A 22,265-nucleotide genomic window follows, 5' to 3' on the forward strand; every position below is an offset into this window, starting at 1 on the left:
CAGATTCAACGCCAGAACCACAGTGAACAATGACTGCATAGTGGTCTGCTAAATTGAAGTGTTCATCTATTTCGAACCTTCGAGCTTCGTTCTAGTTTGGTGCTTTCGTCAGAGGTTGAGTCACGTTTGGCAATACAGTTGATCATCACCCGTTGAAAGATAAATTTTCAGATGATTTAACAATAAGCTTTGTACGGACTGGTTATCAGTCATATTAGGAAACGCTTGTTGAAGTTCTAGAAAGTCACATACGTTTTTGCTACCTCTTGAACATGTTGAAGAAAAGAGAAATGAAACTTTCTATATTTTTACCACGTTTATTTGTAACTAACGTTACTGCAGTTTCGTCCTATACGTTTCGTCCTATAGACATTTTCAAACTTATACAATAAATCAAGTTTCTTGAACATGTACTACAAAGTAAACTAGTGAGAATTTTCCTAGCAAAAGATCTACAAACACAAGACGAGATAGACATTCAATCCAGAGCGGTCGGAAGTATTGATTCTGCTGTTTTTCTGCTCAAGAAGAATATTCAACAAGAACCCCAAGAATTTGGAACAATCCTCTTGTTGTCTTAACGAGTATCTAGTGGACTTCGAAGACTCCAGGAAATTGGTTGGTAGGAAAGATGATACATTCTTACGAAACTGCAACTGCAATTGGGTAATTTTTGCTGATGATACAAATTTTATATATTCAGAAGAAAATATGACGGATCTGATGAGAACTCATGAAGAGGTAAGGGAAATATCTGACAATCGATTTGCAATGGACAAATTAAATTTAACAGTGATAAAAGACAAATACTACTTTTTTCAAAGCAACCTTACAGATCTGAACACGAGACTATGAATATACTTGGAATTCTCATAGACAATGGCCTACCTTGGAATTCACATCTATTTCCATTCTTCGTCAGTTGAAAACCATAACAAGTAGCAATACATTGAAGATGACATACTTCTCTCTGTCTCATTCACATATGGAATTACTCTCTGGGGTAACGCAAGAGACTCAATTATTATTTTTAGGCTACAGAAAAGGGCTATACGTACTGTAGCTGATTTGGGTTACAGAGACGATTGCCAACCTTTATTTCGGAAACTGAGAATTTTACCGTTTCCATCTGTGTATCTCTTTCATGTCCTTGAAATCCACAAGAAGTCAAATTTTTTGACGAAACATTCGGGCATCCATAATTGTAATACAAGGAATGCTCAAATCGTTTCCGTCTGAATAAATCTCAAAAACATTCTTTAATAGTCCACCTGATGATTTGAAAAAACTGAGTACCTATTGTAAAATTCAAAATGAAACACTTGAATAAATTCCTTCTGAGTCACTGCTTTTACTCATTCCTATGTATGTTTTTTACATATTTCATGTCTTTTTTTCCATTTCAATAATTTTAAATATCTGATCATATTTCTGTGTATTTTAAAGATTTGTATTTACAATCTTTTATATGACTTTCTACAAATATTCTTTTGAAATGTAACGTAGTTGATGAATAAATCTTATCTTATTTTATCTTAGTTTATCTGGCAAAGCCCTGCGACCCTGTAATATGTTGATAATGGCATTCTGAGAGGTATGATGCAAAGTATGCACCGTATACTGTCGCATGTCCGTAGGGGACATCAAACACAGGCGCCGCGAGTACTACGTAGAAGCTGAATAACTTTGAAGTTTCGAAACAAGTGATTTTGCATTTGTAAATACTACTACCAACAAACGTAGACCAATTGGGAATTCTCTTAATTTTTTTCTAGATACGTCTTTAATTGAAAATCAGTTATATAAATTCTAAGTAGATCGGATAATAGTTCCAGCTCAATCCGAATTAGGGTATGTTTATACCAAAATCATGAACCATCGTCCACGCTTCTAGTTTGAAAAAATATTACGAATGAAAGTCAATTTCTTGGTGTTCTAGTATTTTGCAAATAACTCCTGAACTACCAGAAAAACTTTTCTGCTCGTCTTCTCAATACAATTAAAAGACGGTCCTCAAAGGTAACTCATTGTTGATTAAATTTTCGAAGTCGAGAAAAATATGGGACTTGTTGAGTTAAATAAAACAAAAATTTGGATTTTCAGTCTATAGTAAGCAAAATCAGATTTTTTCAGAACTATAACAATGACGGAATAACTGTAATACAGTATTTCATTCACCTATTTGCTAGAAAAAAAAGGTTAAAAGAGCTTGGTGGATATTTTCAGTTTTTAGTTCCAATTTTTCTCTAGTTGCAGAAAATTTTCAAATTCGGTTAAGAGTCCAGGAAGTTTCTAAACTATGCATTTTACGAGAAAACGTATATGAACTTTTTTATGGGACTCGTTGAAATTTGTAGTCCCAAACCAATATTTCAGGACTATAGCAAATATTGCAAAATTGTTATCAATTATGTTGTTCATTTTCTTGTGGCCAACAAAAACTATATTCATTTTTTTTTCTAAATAATTTTTCAAGGTCCGACTTGTTTTTCAGTCGGTTCTCAGTCATTCCAAAAATTTTAAAAAATAATTCAAATTTCACGATATCTGCTGAAGTGGGAAAACACTTTCTACTTTTTTTAGATTCTGCCCATAATCTGATGATCTGGAGAGTCCAATACGACTTCAACAAATGGTAAAAACTCGATATCTCATTTATTTTAACTAAGAGATTTTGGACTTTAGATATTTGGGGAAAATGCCGGAAAAGCAGATTTTGCAGTTTTGGAATCCGTTGAAAATCATTACCTATATTACATATTTTCTGTAATTGTTTCAAATAATGACATTATTGAAAGTATCTAAAGAAATGTATCTACATTTTTTATATCAGAATATGGAAATTGAGGATACAAAACTTTTTTCAGAAATGAAATTATTTGCGTACTTTTTTGTTCAAATGTTAGCAGTTATTTCAATTTTTACGAGCAAACATTTTACGTAAAATTTCCGGAACGTAAATTTTTTTCTTTTCTCGATCTGCTGAATTACCAAACAGAATCCAAATACTCTAGAAATCACAAACAGATGAATCGATTGATACCAGACACCAAACATCTCACGAACCTTTTTTTTCCTATATTAACCATTTGCAGCGGGGATGAAGGGGTGTAATCCATCCTCCAAATAATTAAAGTTTCGTCATAAAAATACTGCCAGCTTGTAATTCACTGAGCATATTGAGAGACACCTCACGATCAAATCTTATCAAAGTAATTCATTTGCGGAGGGGATGAAGGGGTGTAATCCACTCCCCCGAATAATGAAACTCCTATCATAAAAATAGCCATGAATTCACAACCACAAGTTGATCACGTCACGAAAAAAAAAGTTTTGAGAGAGCAAAGCGGCCCAATCATTATATACAAGAATATCAGTTGATATTCCAAAAGATATAGAACATTTTCCGGAACTGAGATACAATTTCAGCTAACCTCCAAGAAGAAAAAATATTTATTTTCCAAATTTTTTGTCAGAAATTGAATATTTCATAAATGATTTCAAAGAAAATGACAAAAATACTTTCAGAGCCAAAATAACAAACATGATTACTAATCATTTCCAAAAATCCTAAGATATCCTCAATGATAAAGAATTATACACCATACTTCAGAAAGATCCTACATAACTGGGTACATAGTATAAAACGAAGTCGATTCCCGCTGTCTGTCCCTATGTATGCATAGTTCTTTAAAACTACGCATACGGATTTTGAAGCAGGTTCATTTCAATAAGAGTGATTCAATAGGAAGGTTCACATGTATATAACATGCATAATATAGTAGAGAAACACTGATAATTTCAGAGGTTTCTAATGTGATGTCGTAAATAAACACATTTTTTGCGTTTACTTCGCAAACACTGGCTGAACCCTACGAGATAGATCAAAAAATGTACTACAGTATTGTACATCAGTGTCACTGTTTTTCGAGTTTGAAAGCCGTGGATTTTTGGATTTTCTTCCGAAAAACGTTTCGCTGGCGCAAGTGGCTAGCTTCTTCAGAGGTATCTGTCCGATGACTAACTTTTAGGCTTCGTAGAGCGTATTTATGCCTTGGCAGGTAATCAGTTGTATTGGTACCTGTATTTGTAACTGTACTTGTACCTACACTTGTACCTGTACTTGAACCTGGAACATTAACAGGTTCAAGCTCTACAACAGAAAGCAAACGCAAACAATCTAGTTTCTGATTGAAAAAAGTCAAAGATGAGGAAACAGCAATGAACCATATTTATGTTCAGTAACACCTGAATGGATTGCCAAAAGTTCACAAAGTCACAATCAGACAGACCCGTATTTTTCTGAAAGGACTTATATCCGATTTCCATTATTCGGGGGTTGATTACACACTCTCATCCCCTCCTCCCATGAAGGAGTAATAATAGTGTTTTTGGCGTGACATATAAATTTAAGCTAATTCTTATATGAAAAATTTATGTTGTGGGATATTATTGTTTCACCGACGCCATTGGTAATTTGGCTGCTAGAATCGAAATGGCTGCTGAAAAATAGCCGCCACCGATAGTGATTGCTGATTGAAATCAAAATGACGTAAGGAATAATGTATTTTGATGATTACTGTTGATGATAACTAATTAGTATTAACAAATTAAGAAAATATGTAATGGAATTAGCCTAAACTTAATGAAAATCAACATATGTATCAGTATTAAAACGCTTGAGGAAGCCATTTGTATAGCAAAAGAAGAGATGAAAGAAGAGATCATTTAGTTTTTTGTTGATAACCTAAAAACTATCAATGCGTAGAAAATGAAAAATTAAATATTCTAATATTCTGAAAAAGGATGAAATTTATGATGAAAAAGTTTGAACTCCCGGAAATATATCTCCATTATTTATAATTTCATTTTAACGCTAAAAATTGGACTCCACGCGCCTGTACGGCATGGACGCATCGCCGCTGAAGGCGGTATTGTACCACATAAAATATTTTTCATACCTACTATTGAATATCTATTTCAAAATTTGAATGAGCTACGCTGTCATCTGAATACTTCAAAGGATAAAATCTGACGAAAAAAATCATAATTTTTTTCTAATTTAAACCATCGTTAATCGTTAACCAACAAATTTTGTCCAATCTACGTGCATACAAATGACAATATAAAAGTTTATTCAGTTTACTCAAAAAATGTTTGCTTCATGGAGCCCTTCTTATATGTAGGAAAATAAGATTATTTTAAAGTTTTCTCACAATTTAACATAATTCAGTTACCTGTAAATTACGTTTCAGGAAATGTGAATGTGGTCTCACTCTTTAGCAATAAACATACGACTAGACATCTGCCTATGGGCTCTTCATAATAATCGGAATCGAATCACTAATTCATTTAATATTCATGAAGATGGCCTTATATGTCTCAAATTCAAATGTATTGCATTCATATCCTATTAACAATAAATATATCGGATTAGTTCAAGTTCACAAATTGAATTGTGTCTGATGATTATGTACAATTAAAATGACAAACATGGTTAAAAAAAAGATTACATTCTTGAATGTTATGAAACATCGAGCCAAAAACCGAAATCGAATCGGGTATTTCAGTGATGCATACTTCACCGCCTGTGAAAAATCACAAAACCATCACAAAGATGAAGCAAAATATGAAGAAGCGTGAGAAGACCAGTACTGGAAGTCACTAACCACAAAAAAGTTAGAATTCACGGAGGGAGTAAAGTAAAGAAAGTCCTTTCTTTAATTTGCGTTTGAAGATATCTGGACGTCTGCTCTCTGTCACTTCGAGGGGAAGAATGTTGAATAGACGTATTCTAGTATCCAATGAAGTTTCTTTTGCATGAAGTGCAAATTTTCTTCAGTAAAATATTTTTTTTGTTTCTGGTGTCATACATGTGAATATCGCAAATGCCTTCTAAAGCTGTTTAGGTTCTTGAAAATGTATGGAACGCCGTTTCACTTTTTATTGTCACAAATATTCATTCCTGAATTCATTCACCTAACAATTTATTTGTTTGAATTTAATTGATTCATGTATTTGTTAGACACATTAAAAACGATTGTTCGCAAAATTTGTTCTATTTTGAATGACACTTGATTTTAAATGTTACATGAATGAAATTGTTACTTGAATAAAAAAGACTAATGAAATAACTTGAAGATTTTATTGATTCCGAAGAAAAATATTGTTTCAGAATATTGGAAAATGGAACCCCAATTTACTATATATATTATGCTGAAAGATAATCTATATACTTACATATAGTTCAACTCAGCAATGAACAAACATTTTTATTCAACAGTCAATGGAATGTATTATTCGAGTAAATTCAACAAACGTTTAAATTCGGCATATAATTTTGACCTTGAATAAATTGTTAGTTATTTATATGACTCTTGAATTATAATGAAACTTTAAATTCACTTTCTAAAAGTAAGTTTGGGAATAACATTTCAATGAATATATTTGAATGACTGTCAAAGTTTTCCCATGAAACATTATTGGTAATAAAAATAGACTTTCGTTTGTCTGAAAATATAGCAAATTAACTTTCCATAATAAATATTTTTCTATAAACAATAAAGATTGTTATATTTCAATTTTATTGAAAGTGTTGAATATTTCCAACATTCACTTTAATGCATTCAATTTAAAATTTGGTTACAACTTTTGTGCAAAACATTCTCAAGCAAGTATCATTTTATTTCATCAATCTTTTTGAAAAGCTAATTTCTGACAAAAAATTAAATTTTTTGATGATTTAAAAAGTTTGTTGTATTTGAAAGATACATTTAAAACGATTGTTGATAATTTTAATTCGACGCTTGTATCGAGCGGATTTATCAAGAACTTCAAGTGTTACATATGGCAACATGCGAGTTCATTTATAGTAGGAGAAAACGCCGTTCAACCGTGGCGCCGAATAAAAATTATCAACAATCAATTTAATTCATGTATCACTGAAATTCAACAAATAAAATAATTCAGCTCATTTCAAAAGTATATTAATAAAAAGTAAAAAGGCGTGGTACGCCGTTTTACTTTCTATTGGTATTTTGTAAAAATGAATTGTTTTGACTGTTGCATTTAGGTGATTCATGAATTAAATTGTTTGTTGATAATTTTTATTCGGCGCTGCGGTCGAACGGATTATTACCGTACTATGACCAACGCCATACATATATGCAGTTATGTAGTTCCACAAAAATACGCCTGACGTCAGCGCCGAATAAAAATTATCAACAATTAATTTAATTCATGTATCACTGAAATTCAACGAACAAAATAATCAAGCTCATTTTAAAGCAATATTAATAAAAAGTAAAACGGCGTGGCACGCCGTTTTACTTTCTATTGGTATTTTGTAAAAATGAATTGTTTTGATTGTTGCTTCTAGGTGATACATGAAATAAATTGATTGTCGATAATTTTTATTCGGCACTGCGGTCGTACGGAATATTGTGTTACTATTACTAGACTATCATGTTGCCAGATTTAAAAATTCAGCTTCTGCAAGTATCCGCTCGACGCTAGCGCCGAATTAAAATTATCAACAATCGTTTTAATTCATGTAACTATAATTATCAACAAAAAATGTTCATCATGTTTCACAGAAATTGTAGTGAATTATTCGATAGTTACAAAAAAAGTATATATGACAAACATTTACTTCCAAGAATTTCAAACAATGAATCTATATTATAACTGTTCCCAACTTTTCATCAAACAAATTAATTAATGTAACATTTTAAATCAAGTGCCATTTAAAATAGAACAAATTTTGCGAACAATCGTTTTTAATGTGTCAAACAAATGCATGAATCAATTGAATTCAATCAAATAAATTGTTAGTTGAATAAATTGAGGAATGAATATTTGTGACAATTAAAAGTAAAACGGCGTTCCATAAAAATGTGAGTCAACATTTTTAATATATAAATAGAGGGCACCGTGAGAATTTTATCACTTTTGAAAGTGTCTGCATGATGTTCTAAGATAAGCAGAAAATACGTCTAATAATACGTTTTTGCAACACAAACACTATTTGTAGTTCGGACGCTTGTCCCCACACAACGATACTATATGAAATAGCGGAGTACCCCAGTGCATAGTAAACTTCAAGCAGACATTCTCCAGCAAATTTTGGAGTGTAGTGACCACATAGAAACATATGTTCAGCTTGCCACACACTACATCGACATGCGAGTTCCATGATAGGTTGCAGTTGAATTGTTCCTAAGAACTTCACCATTATGGATGGCTCAATTGAAACTCCTTCAAATGAGAGCGGTAAATGCAAAGGTTTTCTATGTTTGCTATAAAACTCTATATATTCCGTCTTATTATGATTAATCATAAGTTTATTTTCAAAGTACCAGTCCTTGAAGTATATTATAGTATATAGGATTGTTTTGATATTTTCGGATATTCTTTCAGATGAAGTATCTGACATAGTAATGCAAATATCTTCTGCATACATAAGCACACTTCCTGGAGATATGTGAATGGGAAGGTAGTTAATGAAAATAAAGATATTTCTGTTAGATATCTGTTTCAAATTCCTCAGAGATGACGTCATCAATCTTAACAATGAACTTTCTTCGTTCGAGGAAGGACACGATCCACTCATTGATTGGGCCGCGGACAATTTATCAGATATGAAATTCGCCAGAGTCCATTTTGTTGTTGACATATTGCATAAATTCTATTGTGTTTGTTTTAGTTGATAAACCGCTAGGGAACCCATGCTGGTTGTCACATAAAAACCTGATATTTGTTGAAAAAAATGTGTGATTCTATTGGCCATTACTTTCTCTATCAGTTTAGAAAAAATGCTCAGTAAAGCGATTGGTCTATAATTCTCAATATTACTTAAATTACTTTTTTTGTAAATAAGAATTATAGAGGCTAATTTGAGGCTAGAGAAAAATTTACCCCGCAATATGGACAGATTGATGATATGCTGGAAGCTAGTGCAATCATTTTACTGGTGTCTGAATTACTGAAATCGGAATTTCGTCCGGACCTGTTGATTTTTATTCGGTAATGAGTTTATAACCTCAAGTACCCGTCGGTTGGGCTACCTATCGGGCGCGTCCCCAGGTGGCGGATAGGGGAACGGCCAGGGAACTGGAGGTCCTGTCCGGGAAGCCAATGTGGCCTAACGGACGGGGTTGACGGACTCCTGGTCAGTGGCAGAAATAAGTAGGGTGAGGGGAACTAAAACCCCCAAAAGCCCTGCAAAACATGCCACCGCGGACCAGCCTACTCAAGCTAAGATGTAAGGAATCGTATCGACAGCTGAATGGCCGCAGGGTTATATGCGGTTACGAACGATCCCCTTGAGGAACCGGGCGAAACCTCATTGTAACTAGCCTTCCTCTGGTAATGCGAGGCTCTGCCAGAGGTGACCAACCCTTTCCTTGCTACTCGTGGGAACATACATGGACACAAAATAAAAGAAAAATAAAAAACCAACCAATCCCGAGGCTGGAAAGCAATGCTCACCTCAATTTAGGGCGTGGGCTGGGGATGAACAGAAATGCTCACCCCAAGCTACCGCTCAGAAAGAGGCTGGACATAGCAGACCACCTCGCGACTTAACGCAAAGGCCAAGGCGTAAGCGTATCAGCGGCGCAGAGGCCAAGAGGAGAAAGAGAGCGAAAGAGGCAGAAGTGGCAGCAACTATCAGTGCACCCTCCCCCTCTCCCGCTCCATCCTCAACAACAAGGGCACCTCTTGTGGAGGGCGCCAAGAGCTCCGCCTTGGAAAAAGGCAAGGAACCGGCTGCCACTGCAGGAAAGCGCCCTCACACGAGTACCTCCTCGGAGGGAACCCCAAGAAGGTTGAAGAAGCTGCGCAGCGACAGGAATGTCGCTGCACCTTCCAAAACCTTCGTGGGCCGCCTTGAGACACCTCAAGGTAGCCATCATAGATGAGACTAACCCGTACGGTAAGGTTACCGCAGAACGAGAGACTCTCATCAAAAAACAACTGTTGGAGGAGCTGGACAAGATCATCTTCTCCGCCTGCAGCAACAACAGCAAACCGCCCACGTTCAAGTCGTAGACATACTCCGGTGGAATCATCAGAGTGGTCTGCGATGACGACGTGACGCTAGAGTGGCTGAAGGAAGCCACAATGAATATTAAGCCATGGGAGGAGGCATCACTTGCGGTCGTCAGTGTGTATAAGCTCCCAAAGCTTACCAAAGCCTCACTCTGGATTCCGGAGGACGTCCACAAGACGACATCCGGTGAAAAGGAGAGGGTGCTGCGTCGGCTGAAGGCGCAGAACCCTGACCTGAAGGTAGCAAGATGGTGCACCTTCCATCATGAGGTTAAGATGAACCCACAAGGACACCTCTTCGTCTTCGGGATCGGAGACGATGATATGACTGTCCTAAAGAAGAAGTCGATGAGGTTAAGCTACGCGTCCCGGAAAGGAAGTCGAAGCATCTGAACAGATGACAGTCGATGACCTGACGGAGGAGGCACCCAAAAACAGCGAGGCCACCTCCCCCTAAGCAGGGGAGCAGATGGACCTCTAAAGGTAACTTTGTATCCAACAACTGTCTCATGGGCAAGGACGTTGGAAAAAAAGTAAAAATAATACAATGCAACCTCCAACACAAAAAGGCGGCAACGGCAACACTATGTCGCCACCTTGATGTATTGGAGGAGGCAATAGCTTTGGTCCAGGAGCCCTGGATAATAAAGACCAAAATTACTGGTTTCGGTAGCCTAACTGGTCAAATTTTCAGCTTACCAAGCAACCAGCAACCTAGGACGGCTGTCTACGTTCCTAGGAAATACAGAGCGTTTTTGATGGCACAATTCAGCACCTCAGATCTCACTGCGGTAAAAGTTGAATGTCCATTTGGGAAAGGCAAATATATGGCGTTGATAATCGCATCGGTGTACCTCCCTTCAGATGCAGCCACCCTACCACCGACCAGAGAAATGGAGGTACTAGTGGACCACTGCCTCAACCAGAGAGTGGAGCTCATATTGAGTTGCGACTCAAACTCTCACCACGTGAGCTGGGGCAGCAAGGATATCAACGCCCGAGGTAAGTCACTATATGAATATATAATACAGAAAGATCTAACAATCTTGAACAGAGGCACGGAGCCAACATTTATTAATGCCCGTAGCCAAACATTAATAGATATTACGCTCACGACAGCCGAAATATCAAACAAAATCCAAGACTGGCAAGTCTTGGACCATATCTCTATGTCAGACCACCGCTGGCTGACCTATACGGTAAGCCAGGATCTCAGGACTACTGTGAAATCCCGTGACCCGAAGAGGACGGATGTAGCTCTCTACAATCGACTCTTAAGAGGAGCTCTGCGGGAAACAGAGGTCCTGACTCCTGGCAACAATGAAGAACTGGAAAGGTACACAGTATCTATCCACAACAAAATAGGCATTGCCTATAAGGAATCCTGTCCAACCAACACATGGTGGTGCCCTGAATTGGAACACCTCAGGAAAACAGCGAGAACGACCTTTAACAAGGCAAAACGTACAAGACTCGAAGAGGACTGGGTTATATATCAAGCCAACCTCAGAGAGTTCAAAAAAGTCTACAGACGAAAGCAAAGAGAAGCCTGGAGAGCCTATTGTGAGGCAGTCGAAGACTTTCCACTAGCTTCTAGGCTACAGAAGGCACTCTCAAATGACCACCATAAGACTATCGGCATCCTGACGAGGGAAAATGGCGACAAGGCCGCCAACCTCCAGGAGAGTGCTGAGATTCTTATGGAAACTCACTTCCCAGGTTCTGTATTTCCTGGAACGGCGAACTGGACGGATGTACCAATAACACCCTCACAATATGACTGGCAATATGATAGTACAGTAATTGATGAGGATAAAATAAGATGAGCTATATCGGGCTTCTCCCCCTTCAAGTCACCAGGGCCTGACGGTATAAGACCAGCCCTACTTCAGTGGGGACTGGACACTCTTATGCCACACCTGGTTGGAATATTCAGAACCTCTCTAGCTCTGAGGTAAGAGTAGTATTTATACCCAAACCAGGTAGGATGGACTACACCCTACCAAAAGCATTCCGACCAATTAGTCTCACATCGTTTTTCTTAAAAACCAGGAATGTACCCCTGGTAGTAGGAGAATGGATACTCCAGATGCTCTCTAGCAGAGCAATAAGTATTAATGTAGAAGACATCACAGTAAAAGGACTGGTCATGAGGGGATGTCCACAGGGAGGGGTCTTATCACCCCTTCTCTGGAACATAGTCCTGCCTGGATACCCTAATTAATCACCTTAACAAAAATGGATTCTACACAATTGCATACGCAGATGACATAGTATCAAATTTGTTAACACACTGTGCGATAGAGCGCAGGATGGGCTCAAATTAATAGAAACATGGTGTAAGGAACACTCACTGTCGATCAATCCCAAGAAGACTGAGATGGTCCTTTTCACCAGGAAAAGAAGTTTAACGGGCTTAAAACCTCCCGAAATCTTCAAAAGCAAACTAAACTTCTCTGAAGAGGTGAAATACCTTGGTACTATCCTCGACAAAAAGCTAACATGGAACTCTCATCTACAGAGTAGAGCATACGTGGCTTATGAGCAATGTCGGAGGACAGTGGGACGCGCATGGGGTCTTTCACCCCGTGTAGTCGCCTGGATATACACTGCAATAATAAGACCTATGTTAACGTATGGAGCCATTGCATGGGGACCGAAAGTTCTACAGGCCATCCAAAAATTATATCAAATACAGCGACTGGCTTGTTTAAACATCACAGGAGCCATGAGAACAACACCAACCGCGGCAATGGAATTAATCACGGGTCTGACCCCTCTGGATCTGTACGTTAAGGAGGTTGCGTTAATGGCCATGGTACGATTGCGACGGCAGGTGTAAACCTCGAAGTAGGAATGGGTCAATTGAGGCTGGGCCTATGGCGGGAAGCGCTTAATGCGCAACCTCTGCTGCAGGCAACAAGTGATGCAATTGAACCCAGGTTTGTGTTTAATAAACCCTACAAAATACAAATTAAACAGAACACAGAGTCAGATACTACAAATGCAATACGGATTTATACAGATGGCTCAAAAACCAAAGAAGGCTCAGGATGTGGAGTGTACTCCAGATCACTAAGCCTAAGGATTAAGTGGGGAATGGGAAGAAATACCAGCGTGGTCCAAACAGAACTGGCTGGTATCTCAATCGCCACAAAAGAAATAACCAAGAAAAGAATTTCTGGCAAAAACATAACAATATGCACTGATAGCAGACAAGCACTATTAGCCTTGAACAGACAGCGTGTTACTTCAGGGCTAGCACTAGAGTGCCACCAAGATTTAGCCAAAGCCTCGGTAGATAATAACATTATCCTGAAGTGGGTTAAAGGGCACGACAGGAGTAAAGGTAGCATTGCCGACTCTTTAGCCAAGGAAGCGGCTGGACTAAGAATTTTAGGACCCAGTGGCACCCACGGCCTGATGACTTCGACAATTGCGGAACTAGTCAAATGTTACACCCATGCTCAATCTCTAAAGAGATGGGATGAAATCAAAGGATGTAATCTTGCCAGGATCACCTTGGGCGACCCTGGGAAGCTGGCGCCGAAGAAATATCTGGCGATGACCAGGAAAAATCTACGCCTTACAGTAGGATTTCTGACTGGCCACTGTCAGCTAAGGAAACACCTACATAATATGGGGCTAGTGGACACACCTCTATGCAGGATGTGTGAACAGGAAGATGAGACTCTCAGGCATGTCCTGTGCGAGTGCCCGGAGTTATCGTCAATAAGAGAGTGTGTGTTCGGCGAGTCTTGGCCTACACCTGCCGATATAAAGGAGATGTCTCCCAGCGACCTGTCCAGGATGGACGATGACCTAGGAGGACAACTCCTCGGGAGGATGTACAATGGGTCACATGTGGCCTAAGTGCGTGGGCTTACACTCACCCTCCCTACTCTACAGATACAGAGATAACCTCAAGTATATCGTCCTTTGTGACGGGTTCAAAGAACATTGATGCAGGATTGAATTCACCTGTGGTACATTGTGTGGAAAGTATTGTTTCTAGAGGTTTTCTTTCCAGTTTGTGTCTGAAAGTTACTTTTTTGCATGATCTACACATCTTGTGAAAAGTTCATTTTGACAGTAATTGGTTTCTTTCTTTCTTTGGAAGATTCCCACATAATTTTGTGTAAAGATGGAGAAGTAGATGGGCAAAAGCTTTCTTTCTCAAAAATGAATCTCTCGTATCTTTCAGTATATGTAGATGACTTTATCATATCCCTTCCAGCTACCGGAGTCACAAAAATTGGTAAAAATCTTCAACAACTTTGACTCACATATCAGTTCACCATTCAGGAAATGAAGAAAACTATCTGAAAAGAAAACATCTCCCGAAGAAGCCAACTTGGTTGGTGAAACGTGTGTCGAGAAGATTATTGCATTTTGAAGTGCTTGTTTTGGATTTAGCTACCAAGCTCACTGGCCACCCGAAAGCTATTCTTTCTTATATTTATGGGGTTTCCGACAAAATCTTATTTCATTTTCATATGTATCGATGCTTCGAAGTCCACAAACCAATCATTTCGCTCGAATAAATCGATGCGTAGGAACAGGGAAGATTAACTTTCTTATCTTCAGTTTTCCTTTCGAATTTCCTATCAGGACAATTCTTTGACATAAGTCAATATTACTTCGGTCCGGTTACTTGGAGTTTTATTTTATCATTCATTTTGATTTTATTTCTGTTACCATAGATTTCATATACTAGAAAATTTGTATTTTATTGTTTTTATTTGATCTCTATTTTTTCTATATTTTTAATCTGAATTTTTTTTAGGTAATCTGTATTTTGTTAGGTCAATAAAATAGTATTGCCATTTTCTATTTATTTATTTTGGTATAGACTTCTACATTTTTTTTTCTGGCGGTTTTATCAGTTCTTCCTTTTCTGATACCTACAAATTCTCTTCTACGTTATCTGGTTGTGAATACATTACCCCCTACATTATTAGATTCAATAAACCAATTATAAACTGTGTATTCATGTCCTCTTCCTATATTTGTTGTGTAATACTTCGTCGATCCCTGCATTTCATGTAATTGTCAGACTTTTCAAAGCTATAGACTTTAATTGTACAAAATGTATATAAAATTCTCTATATCGCCGATTACATTTCGAAAATTGTCGAAAAGTCTGACCTGTATATTGGAAAGTACTAAAATACTGCTGCAATTTTTGTTTCAAATGATTCCCAGATGTGATTTTCTGAGAGCTGGTTCTGAGTTTGAAAATTGTTTGGCAAGACATTGGAGTTTCAGTCGAATTATGGTAATTTTCTGCTTTTCTCTCCAGTTCTTTATTATATTTCTAGTTTCAGGAATCTCTTGATGATACTAAATTGGTAAGACAAACGTGCGTTGAAAGACAGTACTCGTATTTTTGTCCTGGTATAGAGTTTTTCTAATAGATTCATTTTATGCCAGAGGTTTGAAATCTACCTATCAAATTTCTTTTATTGTTTGACATTAATATTCAATTATCTACTATAATAGGGTAAAGTATCAAAATTCCAAGCGACAGGATACATCGTCTCTTTCAGATGATGTAGACAGAATTGGTTCGGTATTCATTCTTATAAAAGCTTAACAATTTTTTTCTATTTTCAACGTTTTTTTTTTCAATTATTCAGGGATAGTCTAATAAATTTCAAACGATTTCATCATGACTCATCTAGTACCAGTTGTATCAGGTCCCAAATACTCTGTATACGTTTTGGTTAACCAAGCAAAAGTGGATATTTACAGGAGGGGGTATAAAAAATTATGAACCGGTTAAATATATGAATATATCATAATAAACTAAAAATAAAAAATATTACAATCCTTAGGAGCATACCTACAATATCTCATTTCTACTAGCCTGTGCCTAAAAAAATTAGGAATTAGTTTATACAGCTTCCGTTGCGTTGACTAGTTTTTACAAACTTGTCAACACATATAACGAAACCATCAAAATGTTTCTATATTTCCATTTTCTCGTTAATTGCATCTAATTGGTATCTTATAATATTCATCAAAAGTATATACCAACACCCTAGCAGGAATATTTCTGCAAAGAAATATTATGGATGCTTCAAGCTCTTTGATAATACTGAAAAGTCGATCCTCATATATGTTTTGCTTCAAGTATCCCAAAAGGAAAATTCAAGTATTGTGATATCTGGAGAACGAGTATACCACCTTGGATCAATGATTTATTTGATTGACGACTTGTTTATTTTGTGGAAATTTATGTTCACTGAGGATACACTATAAAAACACACTTTTGTCTATTTTCCACGATAGTTATATATTCGTTGACTAGTTTCGGTCATTCAAAACTAACTAGATTACATTCAAATCTGATTATTGATACCTACATTGCCTATACCTATCATAAATAATTTGATATCTACATTGTCTATACCTGGAATAACCTCAATTAATAGCAGTATATCAATGAACATAACAAAAAATGTTGATAAAACGTAGGTTTTTGGGAACTGGGTTATAGGTTCAAGAGAGGACTATTGTTTAGATCATGTTGTTCGTTGAGGATAATAGAATTGGGATTTTTCTTTGACTTGTTTATTTCCATAGATTCCAACAAATTCATCATTTTCCCTTTTTCGCATGTGCAGAGGATTTTTAAATTATCTTTATCTATTTTATGTTTCGAATTTTGAAGATGTTCATACATTAATGATTTTTTTATCCGAAATGACATGTTTGTGGTACCTTATATCAAAATTTTTACCAGTTTGGCCTGTATATACTATATTACTTTTCTAATTCGTTCTTCAAAAATTTCAAGTATGTTTATTTTTTTATAAATTTGTTTTTTGTTATCGATAACAAAATTTGGGTTTTTGTTGACTGCCGCCACAATTTATAAAATCATCTGAAGTGAATGTGCATTACTCGTCAAACAGACCATGATGATGGAAATAATGCATTTTCTCAGTTTATCCTTGGATTAATAAAGGAAAATCTTAAATAATAGTTTTCAGCATGAGATGTACTAATAATTTTGGCGTATATGAGTGGTACTTATTTTTAAAAATGTTCTTTACGAAAAAATGTTCACAACCACATATTCATTAACTTTTGTGGAACTTTAAAAGTTTTTCAGTAACTGTCTTGAAGTACTTCTAGCCGGTTATCTTCTGTTCATACATTTTTCGTGTGCTCTTATTGTAACTGTTTGCTAATATTTTGTCTGTTTTCAATGTTTTGAAATTATATTGATGGTTGGATAGTGATTTTGTTTTTCTGGATGTCATCGTTAATTATATCTCCACAAATCAAACTTAATCAGCCTTTTCAGGTAGAGTTAACTCTACATAAGGCGTTCGTAATGAGGCAGGTTTATTAAATAAGAATGCTTAACCTATTGGTTACAAAAAGTCAAACTGTCAAATTGTTATTTCTTTGTGGGCTTATTTTTTCCATGGCTATTCTTGACAGATTTGGTATGTTTTGTTGGGGTTTGTTCACCTAAAGCATGATAAGAATCGAAAATAAATTTTATATTTCAATTCAAAAGTTTTTGTTAGTATTTAAATTTTGATTGTGCAATAAATTCAAAATATAATCACATCTCTTGCAAACTTAATGACCCACACTGAAAAAATACATATAACTTATAATATGAAAGCATGTGTATAATATTTGAATTATATTCTCATAAAAATTTTATATGAATTTTTTCTCTTAGCATCTAAACTGATTATCAAAAACCTGCACATTTTTTCAAATGTTTACCAAAATTTCTTGTGTAAGGTTTCCGCTTGAAGTCACTTAATAAATAATTGTACTTAATAAGTAAAGCAGTCTTAAACCAGTTAGGCAAAATTAAAATTCACAATTAGAAAACTAATTCATTTATTATATAAGGCAATAATGGGTAACATATAACATCAATAGCAAAACAAAACAGATATGAAATAATATTGTTATTGATTTTTTATTTGCCTTTGAAAGAAAACTGATGTACCAAAATTTCTGCATCAACTATCTACAACTTTTCAGTTACTTCAAAAACCCTACTTTGCTTTTACTTTTGTTATCCATTAACAAAAACAACATGAACCTTTCCTTGGGCCATCATGTGAGAAAACGATTTACAGGATTGAATACAAATATTTCATGAAATCCTGTAAATGTTTTAATATGTTGTGGGAGAGTGAATATTCAAGTTTATTACGTTCCTATTCCATCATTATAATATAGAGAATATACACATACAATTATTATGATATAACTTCTGGGCATGCCCGAAAATCATCATCACATAATTATATCAACTAAGCAGTGATTACCTTTCTCTTTGGTGAAAGTCTTATCATAAACCAAAATTTTCACCATTCTGTTATTATAGGAAGTTATGCATCCTATACAGTTTGTTTTGATAACAAAACACTGCAGAAAAGTAGAAATTTCTCTCTTCATATAATTATGATACTTATTCATATCACTAAGATTAAAATAATAAATCTAATCTAGATAGAATGGTGAAACTGTAAATGAATAATATCATAATTATTCATTCCAGAACTCCAAAAATACCTTAAAAAACCTTCTTACCATTATTACAATGATTATTTTGTATCTCCCAAGTTTGAGAAATACATATCAATAATTTGCATTTAAAAATATTTTGCAGAAGTATGATTTGTATGAAATCACTTATAAACAATATTTCATTAAGGATCACTCCTGATTCCCATTACTATCCCGTTACAATCTTACTCGATTGTAAAATATTTTAGTTATAGATTTTAGTATGTATATTGGGCTCTTTTGTTTTTTATTTTTCGTTTAAGTTTTTCCTGTATAAATGTATTTTTATCTGATAGAAATAAAACAATCTTGAAATGATTTCTGAATAGCCTCAACGTTTGTAACACAGAGCAAATTTGTAATTCATCTGTTAAAATGAAATGTTCCAATACCAACATAAAAAATCCTTCAACATGAGTACTTATCTATATTTATCTAAAATTAAAACCTCATCAAACAAAGACACGAAAGTATTCACTTTGTAAAAGAGTAGGACATTTCAACATCGAGTTTCAAGTATGAATCGTCATTGAGCAACACCTGGCAATCAGTTTTATTAAATATTTATATTCACTCAATATTGAAACTTCAAAATATTTCCAATATAAGGCAAATAAAAAAACAATACATACGAGAAAATGGAATAATTCAACAAGCTTATTAAATCAATAGTCCATAAAGTTAAAAGATAATTCTGTAGTAACTGTTGAACTAGTTCCTGGGATAGTTGTTGAAATAAAAGTATAACTCTATGACTCAAAATTAAAAGTATTCATTATACTCTGCGAGAGACACACTTTCAAACTGAATAAAAAATAATTACCTGAAATGTGTGTCTCCAAATAAATTTTTATTATATATATCTAACTGTCGGAATCATCCGATGTATTGCGGTCAGCATTTGTTTTGTTGTTATTTCGTTTTTTAGCTCTTTTATTTATACCACCTCTACCTCTGTTACCGCCTCTGCCTTGATCATATCCAGTTCTTGAATTATTGACCCGAGACCTTTCATACGAGTGATTAAGAACACCATGGTGGTGATCATATCCAGAAGAACCAGCAGGGTTTCTGCCTGGAGGGCTTTGATATGTTCCAGTTGGAGGAGTTGCATAATGTCCAGAAACTGCGGGATCATAAGGTCTATAGTATGGATCTTGTGGTGGATAAGAAAAATGATCAAGAGTTGGTCGGCCTCTGGAATCGTCACCTGGTTTCTTAACAGTTATGTTAATGTCATAAGCCGAACGATCATCTCGACGGTCACTAGGATCTGTTGAAAAATTCATATTTAAATGAGCAATTGAAATTCTCAAGATAGAATAGAATAAAGTTATATTAATACAATTACATCATGTACTTTCAAAGTGGCCAAATGCATTTGCTCCAGACAAAAATAAGACATGACAATTTGTTTCTGTGATTTACTACCTAACTATATTGATGTTCAGTGTTACTATATTCATTCGGGTTTGAAGGCAGTCTTACTTTGGAACTGCATCTTAACGTTTCGCCAACACGAGTGGCTGGCTTCTTCGGAGGTTTATTCATCTTGATGATTCACCAATGACTGGTGATTTCTAGTTCGTAGTCTGGTCCTCCTCTCTTGTTGATGCGTTGCTATTGGCCGAAGTTAACATTAACAGATAATAACACTTCGGACTACCTGAGTCAACATAAATACAACCTACCAACTAAAAATCACCAGTCATCAATAAATCATCAAGATGAATAAACCTCTGAAGAAGCCAGCCACTCGTGTTGGCGAAACGTTAAGATGCAGTTCCAAACTATGAAGTCCTTCAAACCCGAATGAAGATAGTAACACTGAAAATCTCGGCCGCGAAAGCCTTAACCAATTTATATTGATGTTCACACAGATTTTTAATTTTTTTTGCATACTTCATTTGATAATGCTACTATTATTCCATAAATACAACATAAAGATGAAGACATAGAAAGCCAAAACCTTTCTTTCCCATAAATAAAACAAGCTAAAATCAATCAGTTTTGATACAAGTCCGAGGACCGATTTTGTTACATTTGTTGTTCAGTGGTAGAAATACAAAATGCAACTCATTACCATTTAATTGCATTCTTGACAATAATTCTCTAGCTTCGAATTCGAATGTGATTGAGAACACGTCATGCAACAAATTTCTTGAGTTATTAATTGATAATAAGTTGAAATTTGAGGACCACATAATATCACTTAACAAAAAACTTTCATCTGGATGTTATGCTGTGAAAATAACTTCTAACGAACTAGGACTAACTGTAGCTAAAACTGTCTATTATTTAAATCTAAGATATGGGATCCTTTTCTGGGGGGTAAGTAATCAAACTCGACTCGAGTCGATTTTTAATCTGCAGAAAAGGTCATTAAGATTTCTCTGTAGAGCCAGGCGACGCGATTCTTGTAGGCCTTTGTTTGTAGCAAATAAAATTTTATCACTGTATGCTCTATTCATTTTAGAAACAGTTTGTTTAGTTCGTAAATATAGAACAGAACTTCCCTCGATTGTCTCTCATTACACCACACGCCAGACCCTAAATTTAAGTCTTCCTATACCTAACACTACTTTTATTAAAAATTCTATATTGTATAATGGTATCAAGATGTATAATCATCTTCCTAACTACCTGAAATGCGTAGTAAACTGTACTGAATTTCGAAAATCAACAAAGGATTTTCTTATCGAGAGGCCTTATTATACTTTGCAAGAATTTTATGACGATACCTTTTAATCATATTTTATATTATTATAAAAACACATTTGTGTTTTTATACATTTTTTTTTTAATTATTTTTGTATTGTTTCATTTTTGATTTTTATATCATACCCACTCGATAAAATTATGTATGAATTAATCTAACAATTGATGGTCTGCTAATAAAATTAGATAATTTTTTACCAAACCACAAACAAATCCATGTTATATAATCTTTGACTGAAGTATATAATTAGTGGGTGAACCATACTAAAAAAAAGCCATGTTTAGAAAAAAAAATTAAAAATGTATACCACTGTACTCTTATTGAAATTATGAAAGAAAAATAGTTATATACAAAGCATCACACATGCAAAACTTTGCAGAAGGCATATGAATAAAATACCTCTAGAGATTTTTTTACAAAATGAAATGTAAGTTGTTTGATACTCACATTGGTAATCGTGTCCATACTTGTAAGGATCAGCTCCAGGAAAATGACCTTGATGTGCGCCATAGGGTCCAGTGATTGGTGGAGGCCCATAAGCATTTCCGGCTGGTGGAGGACCATAAGCATTTGGTGGAGGACCATAAGCATTTGGTGGAGGCCCATAAGAATAACCCATTTGATAGGGGGGATAATATCCATTGGGGTGAGGTCCAGCAGCTTGGGGGGGAGAATAATGATGCTGTCGTTGATTAACTTCGTGATATGCTGGGGGAGCATCACGAGAAGGATATCTCTGAAAATCATTTCTTCTAGAGGACGCATTACCTGAAATTTATATTAAAAAAAATGAAAATTTATTTTAAGAAAATATAATAAAATTCAACTTTCAGTTTTTCTTCAAGCATCATGTTTCAATCCACTGACCATACATTTTATATGGTCAACTTTCAGTTGAAGAACAAAAAATACTATATTTCCACAACAAAGATGTCACCTCAGACCC

At 35.4% G+C, this 22,265-nt stretch overlaps 1 protein-coding gene across 4 annotated transcripts in view; it reads right to left on the reverse strand.

The window, feature by feature from the left end:
- Positions 1–17,905: 17,905 nt before the first annotated feature.
- Positions 17,906–22,265, reverse strand: part of LOC111513720 (uncharacterized) — a 37,171-nt gene continuing 32,811 nt past the window's right edge. For all 4 annotated transcript variants that reach the window (XM_074185430.1, XM_074185442.1, XM_074185435.1 and 1 more), the window contains 2 exons: positions 21,767–22,087; positions 17,906–19,873 (listed from right to left, as the gene is read on the reverse strand). In XM_074185430.1, coding sequence (XP_074041531.1) covers positions 19,464–19,873; positions 21,767–22,087 — 731 coding nt within the window. In that variant the 3' untranslated portion in view covers positions 17,906–19,463. The remainder of the gene's footprint in view (positions 19,874–21,766; positions 22,088–22,265) is intronic.

The sequence above is a fragment of the Leptinotarsa decemlineata genome, unplaced genomic scaffold (genome assembly GCF_025532065.1).
Source record: "Leptinotarsa decemlineata unplaced genomic scaffold, Ldec_3_MD MMD2_P_RNA_scaffold_2, whole genome shotgun sequence".
NCBI classification, from domain to species: domain Eukaryota; kingdom Metazoa; phylum Arthropoda; class Insecta; order Coleoptera; family Chrysomelidae; genus Leptinotarsa; species Leptinotarsa decemlineata.